The sequence below is a fragment of the Corvus brachyrhynchos genome, unplaced genomic scaffold (genome assembly GCF_000691975.1).
Source record: "Corvus brachyrhynchos isolate BGI_N302 unplaced genomic scaffold, ASM69197v1 scaffold56, whole genome shotgun sequence".
Classification (NCBI taxonomy): Eukaryota; Metazoa; Chordata; class Aves; order Passeriformes; family Corvidae; genus Corvus; species Corvus brachyrhynchos.
Genome location: NW_008238664.1, coordinates 7,397,415 through 7,411,884, shown reverse-complemented (window position 1 = coordinate 7,411,884; position 14,470 = coordinate 7,397,415). Strand labels below are relative to the sequence as shown.

At 44.1% G+C, this 14,470-nt stretch overlaps 1 protein-coding gene across 6 annotated transcripts in view; it reads right to left on the bottom strand.

The window, feature by feature from the left end:
- The window catches only part of GSG1 (germ cell associated 1), a 94,231-nt gene that overhangs the window by 9,660 nt on the left and 70,101 nt on the right, over positions 1-14,470 (bottom strand). The window contains exons 1-4 of one of the 6 annotated variants that reach the window (XM_017737890.1): positions 3,912-4,384; positions 2,868-2,934; positions 2,662-2,748; positions 676-1,601 (exon numbers count right to left, since the gene is read on the bottom strand). Coding sequence is in view for 1 of the 6 variants with exons in the window: in XM_017737888.1 (XP_017593377.1) it covers positions 2,868-2,934; positions 4,795-4,919 (192 nt within the window). In the remaining 5 variants the exon portion in view is untranslated. Of the gene's footprint in view, positions 1-675; positions 1,602-2,661; positions 2,749-2,867; positions 2,935-3,911; positions 4,387-4,794; positions 8,599-14,470 lie in introns of those variants that run through there. The other 5 variants (XM_017737891.1, XM_017737892.1, XM_017737888.1 and 2 more) reach the window with 5 other exon arrangements.

Below are 14,470 nucleotides of genomic sequence, written 5' to 3'. Positions count from 1 at the left end.
TTTCTCTCTGCACCCTGGAGATGGTAACATCTTAGTGATGCCATAACTAATGACTTTCATGATTTGAATGTATGTTGAATATCACCATTTTTGCACCTACTAGGAACAGTTTCTGGCTAAGGCTAGTGGCAAACTTCTCACTGGAAGTTTTTTTGGTGGAAAAATTGGCTTATGACTGAAAAGGAAATTACAGATGAAATTGCTTTCCTCAAAAACATAATTTTTCACCTGAAAATTGAAACCTCCAGCACACAAAGTTTTTCAGTTTTTCATCACTGCTTGATTATAAGATTTTCTGTCATCAGGTTTTGGGTTGCTAATGCTTTTATTTAACAAAAAAAAATTCCACTCACAATATTGACAAAAATCATCTTCCTAATTTAGATCTTCAATAGTGGGAAAAATATTCTCTCCAGTTGATTTATGACAGTAGTTGAAAGGATGTATAATTTCAGGATGAGTGTTAAGAAAAAGACATAAAAAATACAAGAAACAAATGAGTCAGATGTAGGAAGTGGATCAAGGATGCAGAAGACATATGGAATGAGAAGCAAATCTGAACTACTTCCTGAAAACATTGTTAGAAAAGCTTCCCTCCACAAAAGCCAAGCACTCACTGACAATAACCAACCACAGTATCTAGATAGCCCCAACAGAAAAGATAGTTGAATTTACCTTAGCAGCAAGTCTTTGAAGTACTGTTAATTTGGATGAACAGCACAGAAGTTGGACTCACGCTTTGTCTGCTGTTTTGCTCATCTCTATATCCTCCAAGAAACCCAATAGCTGCAAAACTCCTTCCTCCTTTGTCTGGTCCCCTCCTCCTTTGCCTCCCCAGTGATTATTAAATGCTATCCTTCTGATCAGCAGCTGTTTTGTGGAAAACGGTCATTTTGTAATCCACAATGCAATCACAGCACAGCTGTTCTGGGAGATTATATGGGAAGAGATTGGTGCTGCGGGTTGGGATTAAGTGCAGAAGAGTGACCTGTATTGCCTGAGTAGAAAGTTTCTTTAAAACACTGAAAGATTCCAGCCATCCCCATGTGGAAGTTGTTTGGGAGCTTGTATGGAGCAAGCTGACAGCTCTGGCAAATGCTATAGGGGAGGAGTGACCTTAGCTTGGAAACTGCCAGCACCCTGGGCATCAGGCCACCCCTTGTCCTGTGCACTGTCTCAGCAGCATGGCAAAGACCAAAGGCATCCCAGCCCTAGAATATCTTCCTGGCCACACCTGATAGTTGCAGAAAGGGCAGAGTAACAAAATGGGGAGAGGAAAGTTTATGCAACTGCATCTGCTCTGAGAACTGAGGATTTCAGTCCCTGAAGAGATGCCAATGCAGCTCTCCCCATGGGCACTGGAAATTTTGATGCCAAAAGGAGCCCCTTAGCAGAAGAGCTTCTGAGCAGCAGACTGACAGCATGGCATCACCACCATGAAGGAGGTATGTGAAACAGCAGCAAGTCAAGCCAATACTCAGAGCATGGGAGAATGAGGTAGACTGTCAGTGTCACTTGTAGCGGCAGCTTTTACCAAAATGTGAAGTTCACACAGAAGAATCCCAGCTCCCAGCAAGTTCACTTTGGATGAATTTGAGAACCTAGTAAGAACAGACAAAGATTCACATTCATGCGAAGTCCCCTCTGAGCTCTTGTCCCGGAAGTTTAAAGGCTCCCAAAATGTGGTATCAAAACCATGAAAAGTAAGAATGACGTCACCTCTCATGAGAATGTACTAGAGGCCACGGAGCAGAGCTGCACTGAATCAAACTGCAAGGGAGAGGAGCATCCCAAAGGTACACATCCTGTCTTGCCCACGAGGACTTTGCCCAGTGCCAAGCAGGTGAAGCTCGCACCACCGACTGGGAGGGAACAAGGCAGATTTCGTGCATGCAGCTCTGCCAAGACAGAGGAAACCAGCGGTCCATCCATTCTCATCCCCCATGTCCAAGAGCAGAGCCCAGAGGCTAGGGGCAGGTGCAGGAATAGCTCTGGGTGACAGCACAGCCTGTGACAGCCCCTCACAGCACGGGCAGCAGACGGAGAAGTTCACGGTCCAGCACGTGGGCTGTGCTATCCCGGGCTCCCGAGCCTTCCTGCCCTGAGCAGAATGGGCAGTGGCTCTGTGGGTATTTTAATCCCAGCTGCATAAACTCTTCTAATATAGATAAGCATTTCTAAGACGGACTAACTGAAAGCAATGCTAAATGTCCCTGTGCTCCACAGACTGCCTGCAGGTTTTTGATTAATAAAAAGGTTCTGTTTGAAACAGATGTACTTAATTTGCTGAAGTAGGTAGAACAACAGCTGATGCTGTTTAAAAGCAGAGTGATTTTTTTTTCTTTCTTTTTTTTTCAGTCTGTTCACATCTGGACACCTTAAATTTGACTTCTAAATGTTCAGTTAAAAAAAAAAAAAAAAGCCTTGTTTACAGGCTCAAGAATAGATAAAGTCCATGTCTACTGATAATCCTGAACACCTTCCTAATTTTAAACTTGATGAGAGTATCATTAAAACCCAAGATTCTATGTCAGTTTCTAAATCTGGGTTCATGGCATATATATCGATGAAATTAAACTGAATTAGTTTTACATGGATAAGAATTCATGTTGGGAGATAAATTTATCAGAAATATGCTATGGTTTAAAAGAACACACTTACAGCAGGTTTAGTGTTCTGAATAATGGCAGATATTTATCCTTCCAGAAGATGGCGATCTTTCTCTAGTCTTCTTTTTGGGAGTCTCTGCTGCTCACGTGTATGCCGGGGGGTGGAAGCAACACCCAAGTTTAGACTTCTATTCCTTCTCTTGAAATTCCACCCCCCTCCCTCTTGTTTTTGCATTTTTATGAAGACAAACTCTTTACCTTGACTGTGAAACGGGGTGTGAGTCCGTCTCTTGGATTTATCTGAGCCTGGGAACACTTGAAATCACTGGGAAAAGGAAAAAAAAGGAGGAATGATCGCAGGAGCTTAGCTTTTGTTCACCTTCTGCCCTGCATGAAATGATTCTTTCTAACACTTTTCATAATATTTTGTCAAGTTTCACATTAAATTTCCCCAGATTATTGCACACAACTCGTAGAACACCAACACCAGAGCATGTTTCCTGATGTTCAACAAACTTCCCTTAGGAAAATTATGGGGATTTTATCTGGTTTTGGTTTGGATTTTGGTTGGCTGATTGTTGTTTTTTAAATCTCTATTTTAACCTCACGTCAATCTGACCTATTGTAGACAGGAAAGTCAAGCTGTATCTGTCTTTCACCCTACCGTGCCTCCAGTTTTCTCCTCTTTGTATCTGATATTTCCCACCATAATTTGGCTTGGCTAGAGTCTTTGGATGTTTCTTTCTCTTTGAACTCAGCAGCAGCCAGTCCCTGGTGACTCGTTTAAAATTCGCCCATTGAAGTGAATGCCCACAGCAGTTGATTTCCTGTGCAATCAGCCAAGCACTTGACTTACAGAAACAAAACAAGGAAACAAAATGCAAAAAAAAACCCCCAAAATCTTTGCACAGCACTGCTATGGAGATTGCCAAGCCTAAAAAAGCCTGGGCGTTGACAAGTGATGCGTTTTTACCCTGGCTCTATCACCATCTACACCCTGGCTTGGGTGTATCCTGCCCCAAAGTGACACACTCAACGCCCAGGGATGTCGGTGGAAAAGAAGGTCAAGGAGACCTTGCCAGATAGGGCCCAAAACTTGCAGTACTTAACTGGAGGGTCTCAAGAGGCACACGACTCCTCCCAGCCCCCCATGCAGTGATCCTCCAGGGATACCAGGGATCATTTGCTGTCCTGACATTGGCTCTTCAGCTGACCTGAAGAGGAAAGGGGAGGAGGAAGGGTGGCTATTTACACCCATGGAGTCACTCTGTGAAAACTGGACAAAGATGGGCTCATACTCACCCCTCATTCCACACATTCCTCGCACATGACACTTCCCACCGCTCCTGTTTTTGCCGTTTTTACAGGAAGTTCATCCAGAGCCGCAGTCCCCTCCCTCACTGCCACACAGAAAGCAGGATGTCTCCCGAGTGACAGCGACATGGAGAGAGCCAGACTTCTCAAACCCAGTGACAGACTGCAAATGCCAGATTTCTCCCTGAGCTCTGAATAATTCCACTCAGATTGTAACCTTTATTTAGCTGTTTGCATGATGCATTAACTCTTGCTCTGAAAATGACCTCACCAGGCATATTTTTTCTACTCTAAGCACATTTAAAGGTGAATTCTGTTTTCAAAGATGATCAGCTTACACTGCTAGACACTAAGACTGTGACAGAAATAAAGATTGAACTGGACTAAGTAAATTCATCTTAAAGATGGACAAATAAGTCGGCCAGTTTGGACCTAATTACTTTTTATTTTCCTTGAATGTTTTTTTTTCTCAAAACAAGTCTTAGTTGGCTGGATTTTTTTTTTTTTTTCTAATCTTTATGGTTATCAGCCACTCAAAAAACACACAGAAAGCAGACATGAAAAGTAAAAAGATCAGATGCAGCAACGAGGACTTTGAGGACTCACTAGAGATTCTAGGTGTCTCAATTTCTGGATAGGAAATACAAGATATTATATATAAGGCTAGGGGGTTGTTTTTCACAGAGTACTTAAACTCTAGGATGTGTTCACCTGAGCACACAGAAGAAAAACAGTATTTATGTAATTTAGCTAACCATAAACTGTAAACAGGCAAGAAAACCACAAATTTTTATATAGCTCTATAAGGATATTAAAGAGGTGCAAGACCAGAAAAGGATCCATACAAAACTCCAAGTAGACAAACACTTACCTTATCCACTGCTCACTATTCCCATCTGCTCTTCTGAGGCATCCAGTGAAATACCACAAGGTGATCGTGGACTCTCCCCCATGTCTTTCGGTCTGACTGAACATGTAGTAGCCAAGAAATTCCATGAGATCTAACCAGACGCTTTGAAATGCACCAAGTCTGGCATTTTATTGATGGTTTCATTCTTTCTGAGCTCGCTAAATCATCACAGCATATTATATCAGCTGCAAGATTGGCAGGGCATCCACTTGTGCAGAATGAGTCTTTGCAATTTGGTAGTCCCCTCTCTGACAATATTTGCTACTTTTGAATCTACCACTTACGAGATCTCAGTCTGTTACTACACAGAATCACAAACACCCAGACTCAATGACTACCACAGGCTCATGGGGTTTTTTATCACCAAGAGGAACCATTGCAACGACATAGTCTCCTCTCAGATGTAACAGAACCCAAAGAACTTTGGATAATCATTTCCAGTGTACACAGAACTCCTGCTGGAGCTATGGCATGTATTTTATACAACTAACTGGTATTGACTGTGCAGCAGAATATGATGTAGAACCCATCATATCCTTAGAAAAGTTATTCCAATGATTAATTAAGCTCATTCTTAAAATTGTGCTTCTGCTCTCTAAGCAGTGTCTGCTCGAGTTTTCCAACCTCAACAGGCTGCTCCAACACATAAATAAACACCTAGTGATTTCCTAAAAACGTTATTGTAAGAGTCACAAATCAATGCGTTTCATTAGAGGCACACAGTGTGATCTAACCAGCTGGCTGGTGGCCCAAATTCCTAGTTCTGTACTTGGCTCTGACATGTAATTTTCCCCTCCCATCGGCCAACTTATTAGTGGTGCGTTTACACTGCAGTCAAAGCAGTGGCAATGATGGGGAGTAAACATTCAGTGCTTGTTTTAATTGGGTGTTGCTAGGAATTTCACTCCAGCGCTACGGAGCACAATGCAGGGTACAAACCTAAGTCCAGAATCAGAGTACGCTGTGCTAAACTCCACATTACCATGGCTGGACTGGTAGTTCAAAAGCAGTCCTTGTTTCCATACACTGTAAGGTTGGGTCTTTGGAGTCATTCCCACAGATGCAGATCTACAGCACAGGGAATCCTCGTTGGTATTGGAATCAGCACAAAGACAGCAGGAGACATTCTGTTTTGGTAATAACAAAATTTGAGGGTCTAAAAATTAATCCGTGCAAAGAGTATTTCACTATATGCAGGTGATCTCGGAGTCAAGGATATGTTTAATATGTTTTAAAGGAAAAAAAATTTGAAACAATATGGTTAAACCACATTGCACTTTGGTTTCACTCATGGAAATGAGAAAGCCAAAGCAATTGTTCTTTGCTTCAATTTATCTTTTCCTCCATTTCACCATGGCAAATCAGAATAAGCAGAGTTAGAGGAAGCCTCCAAAGATTATCTTATCAATCCATCTGCATTCACTATGACCTTAGCATCCAGAAGAACTTCAAGCCTACTGTTAAAACTTTTTGCAAGGGAGATACTACTCCATCCTGGAATAAAGTCCCTCATAATTTTTTTTCCAATCAAATCACAGTATAAAACAGAAAACTTTTCCATCTCTGCTAAATGTCGTGTGTCCATTCCACATCTGATTTATTTATTCACATGGATTGTCCTCTCAAGGCCATTGGAGCTACATGGTTTACTAAAGTTATACTCACATGCTAGTATTTGAGGAACCAGTGCCTCAAAGGAAACATCTAAGCTAGCAGGAAAGGTTTGGAAATCTAAAAGAGTGAGTAAGACAGAGAGTTAGCTTTTTTGAAGCGAGGCGTGGGAGGTGTTTTCGTTCTTTAGCTATTAAAAACTCCTTGCTTTGACAAGGGAAAAAAAAGGGGAAGAGAAAACTGGGAGGAGAAGGATTAATGAATAAAGAGGCAGCATGGCAAGAGATGCAGCAAGCTTGGTGGCCAGAAGGCACAAGTGAGTTTTTCAGGCTGTGTTCCCTGACAGAACAGAGGTGGTAGCAAGCACAGATCAGAGGAGCCAAGGTCTAATATGCTGTCTAAAGAGAATAATGAGACCAGTTTTCCTTACAGTGCCGAGCAGAGGGGTTCTGTTACAGTGGGTGCTTTGAAAACAATCATGCTAGATATTACAATTGCACCTTTTATCTTTCTGGATGTCCCCATAATTATCTAGGATTGAGGGCATCTCCTTTGTTCCTCAGATTTGATGAGGATTTGGGATTCCTTTCCATTCCTTTATGACATTTTGGAGCTGTGGCTTCACAGACAGTCCGGCTGTTGAGTCTAATCTCCATGGCCATGCATGCTGTGATGGACAGCACGCTGAATCTGCCTGTGCACCAGGGAGGAGACAGGTCAGGACAGGGCAGTGGTGACACCAGCCTGGGGCCCTGGCCCCATGCCTTGGAGGCCCAGTGGGAGCAGGCGATGCCGGAAGCAGATGGTGTCACTGCCATGGACATGGGGTGGATGCAGCACGTGTAGGCCATGCCAGGGGAGTTTCGGGGCACCCAGGCTTCCCTACAAGGCCTGAGGGAAAGGAGTGCCCCAGTTACTGAAAACACAAACACGAACTATTTTGGAGACACCAAGCAGAGAAATGGGGCGTGTGCCTCTCTTCTGCTGTATTTTTTTGGTTGGCTTTCTTTTGGCTGGGTTTTTTTCCTTTTCTCTCTCCTCCTTTCTCCACACCTCCCTGTTTCCTTGTAGCCAGGTTTCCGCATGCCCAGGTGTCGCTGTAACCCACAGGGACGGTGAGAATCACAACACAGGAGTCCAGGGTAAATGGGATGGAATGGAATGATTGAATTATTTACTAACTCATTTACATAGCATTGTTCACAAAAGTGGTGTAACATTATTGGGTGCTTGGCCATACACCTCCCAGAGTGATTGGCTGAATGCTATGACACCCATTTCAAAATATTTTTTTCAGTGAATCAAAACAATATCCACTGCATTCTCACAACACCCTGCACCTGCAAATAGTTTACAAAACAGCAAAGCGTCTCTCAGATTAGTTTGTGTGAGAACAGAGAATTTCACAGAAGACTGTAAAAGGTGGAAAATTTCTAACTTTTTTAGCATCCATACCCAGGCAACCCCAGTTCCATGCACAGGGCAAGGACATCAGTTCCCAAGGGTGACCTGGCCATGGGCAGGAGAGAGCCAGGCACAGTGACAGCATCCTGGCCCAAGGGAGGCCAGAACGAGGTGACCCGGCAGCCACAGCCTTTGTGCAAAAGGGGCCTTTGTGCAAGTACATTGTAACCTGGGTCTTAAATCACATGCTATTACTTCCATCAGGCTCACAGTTTAAAAAAAAAAAAGATAAACAACTGTCCTTCCTAGCCCCCATCATTTTTTCTGAGCAGGCTCAAGCTGCAATAACTCAAAAGCTCATTATTTAGCCAACTGAGGGGGGCAGCCTTTGTCATAGATGACAAAAGATGTGTTCCTGACAGAAAAAGCATGATTTATTTTAATGCAAAACATTGCTCAAAATGTGGTTTGTTGGGTTTTTTAGAGGAAAAAGTCATTAGGATTTTTTTTTTTTTTAATGTGGATAAAGCAGAATATTCCCCTGCCAGCCTTGTTCTCAAGAAATAGCTAAGTGGTCTTGACTGAAATTAAAAACAAAACCCAAAAGAGCCCTATAAAACTACTGAAGCAGACATAAGCTAGATGATGTTGGTTTCAAGTTTGGCAAAGGCAAAACCAACCAAAGCCAGACCTTGTGATGGAATGTGTCAAGTGACTGTTATAATAAAGAGGCAATACTACTAGCAGTGTCTGCTGTGTTCTGTGTACCCATTAACATGCTAATCTCAACGTTAGCCTTTCCCAGGTAGCCAAGGACTATTATTGCTGAGCTTTACAACCCAGTATTAAGCATTGTGGCTAAACAGCTTGACTGAACAAGAATTATGTGCCATCACCTGAACAAGGTAAGCATGAAGGCAGGAGAACCCAGCTAGCATGTTACCACAGGCAGAACTTAAAGAAATTAGGTCAGGCAGAATGGAAAGAAAACTTCAGAAACCTCTTCCAAACAGTGTAAAGTAGTCCTCTGTGGTACAGTTTCTCATGGGAAGCAAAGGATGCAGACTGGGTAATGCACCGGAAAATGTATCGCAGGCAAGAATTTTGCAGGAATTGGGATAGGCTAGAATGTGAAATAATGGACTGGATGAGCTGGCAAGATTTTCCAATCTCTAATTTCCATGGTTTAAAAAAAAGTTGCCACAGTTTGCATTGCTTGAAATTCCTCCACATGAGTTACAGAATCTCTGAGTGAGGCAGAATATGAGGCTGGAGCAAGGGAGGTGGGTGTGTTTCCTGAATGACACAAAGGAGAAAAACAAAGAAGCCTTCAGCCTGGAAGAGGCTGTGAAACTAGGAGACTGGCTGGAGAGAAAAGGAGGGCATACAGCTCGGAGGGACTGCTCCTACCAGGCTGAGACATGGGTGAGATACACTGAGGACATCATGGTTGAGGATTTAGGGGCTAGGCCAGTGGTAAAGAGGGTGGCTTTGAGAGAGCAGTGACATTGCCTAAGCATGCTGCCATCACTCACGGTCAGTCTTCAGCTCTGGGTGAGAAGTGGGAAGGCTCAGCTCCCGTTCTCTGCATGACTCTCCAATATTAGTTTTTACCAACAGATTTTTCAATTATCAGAACATTTTGATTAGGGGCTTCTCTCCCACTCTCCTCTTTAAAACAAGAATTTTCTGGTTTGCTTTGGTTTGAACTCAGCTTTCAGAGGGTTGGATTAAAACAGGGATTGAAGAGCTGGTCTTTCATTCCAATCCAGTGCTGGAAAATAAATATCCTCAATTAGTCCCATCAGTCATGAAGCCTCACACACAGCTTTACCAATGCACTGCAATCCTGACTTTCAACACCCCTAGCATTTCAGTTCATGACTGGATGCAGTCACAGGTCAGCCACTCCTCTTTAAAGCAGGTCACTGGCCTGTGCTACGTCCCTTTACCACTTCTGGTAAATCTGTCTGTGCTGCAATCCTAAGGATGGCCTCGGGCTCTGCTAAGGGACACCCGAAGTCCAACCTTATTGAGCAATTCCCAGTCAGCCCTAGGAAAGTTCAGTCTATCCTACTGTACCACATTTATTATTCCAGCCTTGGAACACCTCTTGGTTAGGGCTAGCACAGCAGATCAAGAAAACTCCTCCCTCCCTCCAAGAAAGCAGGAGTCTCATTGTGCTAACCCTTATCTCCAGAAACACCTTTGACATTCAACGTGCTCCAGGTTTGGTATAGGAAAGGTGATGTGTGAAGTACAATATTGCTAAGATTCCAAATGAAACCATTCTTGAGTTTACTGGTGTTTCTTTCCACCCACATCCTGTTACAGACCTTAAATGTGTGCTTCGCAGCTTTGTCAGAGCAGATCTGCTGTTCCCCTCTCTTCATAGATTAAAATGCATTTTTTAATTATTAAGTGAAAATTAAAATCTATAGTGAACTTCCCCACAGACCTTCATCACCATTTTTACAGCTGGCTTAAACTCTGCACTGAAGAGCTAGAGACTGTTGTTTCAAAAGCTCTTCGGAGGTCCTCAAGAAGCTTTGAGATCCTCTAGAACAGAAGAGCTGCTGATGTCTTTTTGTTGTTGCTAAAGAAAAAACCTGTGGGTCGCAGATCAAATCTGGTAAGGTACAGGTTGTCCCAGACAGCACCAATTGCTGCCTTGGGGATGTATCCAGGAAAGCATAGGCGGGGGGGTCAGAGGAGCCATACATCCAATCTGGCTTTGTTTACTGTCTTTCCTAATGGGAAGATTCCTTCTCCACCTTCCCAGGCGTTCACTGGTGTCCTGACTCAGACACCCAGCTCACTAGCCCATAACCAAAATGCACATGCAGGGAAAGTGACCTGATGTCTGCAAGATCTTAGCCCACTTATTCCACCACTGCTTGGAAAATAGCCATGGCTTGGGATGCCTATGTCCACCCCCAAAAACTTCTCACTCTTCTTCTGAGCCCAGAGCCTCTCTCAGCTACTAGGTTACGTGTAGGTGCTAAGACTTCCCACAGAAGAGAGCAGCAGGGAACACAGGGAGTGCCACTTCAATCTCCTATCCCAGAGGCAGAGATTTAATCAAGTGCTTTCCACAGAGCTTAGGGCTTCTAGCAGTGATGATGGAGAATGATTCTCTCTACAATCGTTTGGAGGTTCTCACAGAGGCTTTCCCTGTAGAGGTCACACCCTTCAGGGTGCCTCTGCTGGATGAGGCAGATACCTGCTCTCACCCAGTGCACAGCATTCACCTTTGGGCTCCCTCCTGCCCACATTGTGGCCATGGTTTCTCTTAAATCTCTGTCTTTTTAGGGTCTCTTTAGGGACATCCAAGCTGGACTGAAAAACTTCACAAAGAATTTACTGTCCCTCAAGTGTCCCACTAGCTAACCAACCTCACAGTTTGGAGTGCACACCCTATTTCTGGATGGTCTTCACCGCCAGCCAGTAAGGTGACTTCTCTGTTAGCAAGCTGAGCAGTTCAAGATACGCACAAGCCCTGACAGGCAATTTTCCCTGTTGTTCGCATGCTTCATGGCAAGTTTTGGCTTGTGGCAGCCAGTGTTCTCTGAACAACCAGAGGGTACTCTCCTAACAGCAGGGCTGGCTCTGACAGCATGGGTCAGGGCATCGTTCCTAACAAATTATTTGGGCAAGGCTACCTTCTTTGGGGGAGAAGAAGTTTTATTCAGATGGATGCTGTGCCACTTGCCCTCAGGTTCAGAGAACTAACCCTGGATCACTTTATTTACCAGTGTAGGTGTAACCTAGATTTCAACAAGACTTTTTCTGCAAGCATTGTTTACTATTAGAAATCTATCTCTCAAGTGAAATATTTGTGGACTTTGATTAAGTCAGTTCCTAACTTTCTTTTACATAAACTACATTTTGAGTCCTTTCCAGTTTTCAGCATCCTTTGAGAACTTCATAGAGGGAAACAGAAGACAGTATTCCAGCATGATTTTACCAGCCAGGCCTGTACTCCAGGCCCTTCCCAGCTTGCCTTCTTCTTAGGAGCATAGCATAAGACACAAGTCCTCCTGTCCCTCACCTGGGTACCTCATTTCCAGGGTCAGGAATCCTGCAGATTTGTGCCAACTGGAGAATACACTAACCTGGTCCCTGATACGAGCTCTCAAGGGCTCAGGAGTTTAGAGGGTGCCAAGTTACACTTCTGCTGCTCAGATTGGACACAGAAGTTAGTGGGACTGAAAAAATAAAAACGTTGTCCCTTACTATTCCCCTCACATATTTCAGAGCGACATCTTCCCTAATCTGTTGAGGTTTTTAGCCTGGAGACTATTTTGATTCCTGTATCCTCTATAGTGGCACTGTGAGACAGGATACTGTCTCCAATCTCCCTGTCACATCCCAATACACACTTTGCTACAATAAGGTAGCCATGGCATTTTGTTGTTCAAATGCACTTAAGAGATCCATCTGTGCAGTTTGAGCTGACCTTACTGTTGTTGTCCTCCTCCTTATTGTTTATGTGATATGCAAATATGGTAGAAATTAAATTTTCCTGATAAATGAGTTCAGTGCCATCAGGCTAAAAGATGACATCCATAGGAACCCCACTAGAAGCACTTGCTGATAAGAGGATCTCCCCTGGCAGGTGTTTTCTGAGGTCTAACCATCGACACGCCTTCCAGCCATGCAGCAGAGGTGGTGTTGGCTATTTGCCTCTAACCCTGCCACCCGCAAAAAGGTTTCTGCATCACAGCCCACGGACTCTTACATGCCATGTTCCTGTTCATTCCATAGCAACGCGAAAATAGCTCCCACTCAGTCTCTTTGCCTCTATGGCCACAGCAAGGTTCCTTTCAGTTATTTCTGTTCGCTGGGGTGTTGGCAACGCCAAGCCAGGGAGCCACTGCAGGGCTCTCAGTGCTGCAAGTTAGGTGAGCACGTAGACGGTGTCAGCCTGTCACTACACCGGCTCTCACTGACTTAGGGATACACTGATGCAAGCTTTGCACTGTTGCAAAACAAATACTACCGAGTTTCAGCCTCACCAGCCCTCAGGTGTGACACAGCTGTCACTGTGCCTCAGCACAAGTGTCACTACCTTGCTAAGCAACCATCACAACGTGGTAATGGCCGGTCAATATACCACAGGAAGGTCACAAGGCTGAGTCTTGAATCTTCAGCAGCAAACTCCAGGACTTCTTCTGTTGAGCTCTCCATGATCAGGTAGTCCAGGAGACAGAGATTCTCTCCAGCAACCAGTATAGGAAAGGAAAAGGAAAAGGAAAAGGAAAAGGAAAAGGAAAAGGAAAAGGAAAAGGAAAAGAAAAGAAAAGAAAAGAAAAGAAAAGAAAAGAAAAGAAAAGAAAAGAAAAGAAAAAGCCTCAGCCTGCTTTGCAAGCACAAATACAATTTGCAGCTATGAGCTTAGTTTCCCAGCCATCAGAATGTATTTTTCTCTGTATCTGTCCCTTTTCTCCCCAAGGCAAATACTTCACTATCCATATCATGGACAAAGTTTTAGGGGCTATGTCCAGCCCTCTTGGAAAATAACACACTTAGCACACTGGAAGCTTACTGTCCTTATTGTCAGTGCAAAGACTTCCCCCTGAAGTCTTGCACCTGACTGGTAACCTCCACTGGAGAACTTAGAGGGACAACTTTGCCTTCAGCAGAGAGCAAGGTGGCATTAAGTGCTGAGCACCAGATAAAGCCAAGAAAGCAGGAGTCTCATTGTGCTAACCCTTATCTCCAGAAACACCTTTGACATTCAGAATGTTTGTTCGAGGTGATTACCTGGGTGGAGAGGTTATTGTTGCATAAATTATTTACTTTTAAAACCACAGTTATTTGCCTCCACCCCTCTCACCACTGCCCTGTGTACCCCAGTACTAACACTCTTTAGCTTTTGGGAGCACTGGGAGGAACTGTAAAGAGCTCTAGGAGGATAGCTGCACCAGGATGCACCTGGCAAGAGACAGATGTCCACTGGGACCAGTCATCAGCACAAAAGAGCAAAAAATGTCACCTACCTTTGCTGTAAGGGCTACTGGGCAGAGTAGCCCCAGGGGAGCAGGGGGCACAAGTGAAGGGAAGTAAGACCAAGCCTGGTAGAAAGGCATCAATTCCTTTGCCTTTGCTTTTCCCTGCCTCTGCCACATCAGTGGCCAGGGTGAGTTTCAGTTAAACAACAGCACTTGAGGACATGGTTTAGTGGTGAACATGGTGGTGGTGGTACTGGCTGGACAGATGGACTTGATGATCTTAAAGGTCTTTTCCAACTTTAATGATTCTGTGAAATAAACAAAGTCTTGCAGGCCTCATGCACAACAAGGAATGTGCTCCTGCCCATCCCTGCAGGTGAGAAGTATATCTGGCTCTCTTCTTCTCATGCTCTGTGCATCTGAAACTCTCAGGACCATTCCTTAACAGCCTCCTGAAGGGACCAAGCCTTAGAATTGAATGGAAGGGCAATGGTTTGGATATACCGGTGACACAACTGCACTGATAAGAAACGCCTTAGAGCGTAGAGGAGACATGGAAAATCAGCACTGGATTACTGGGTAGAAGGAGCCTGTGTTCCCTGAGGTCACTGGCAACACTCACATCGGTTTTTTGTGGTGCAGGATCACACCCATAGTCTTCATCCCAG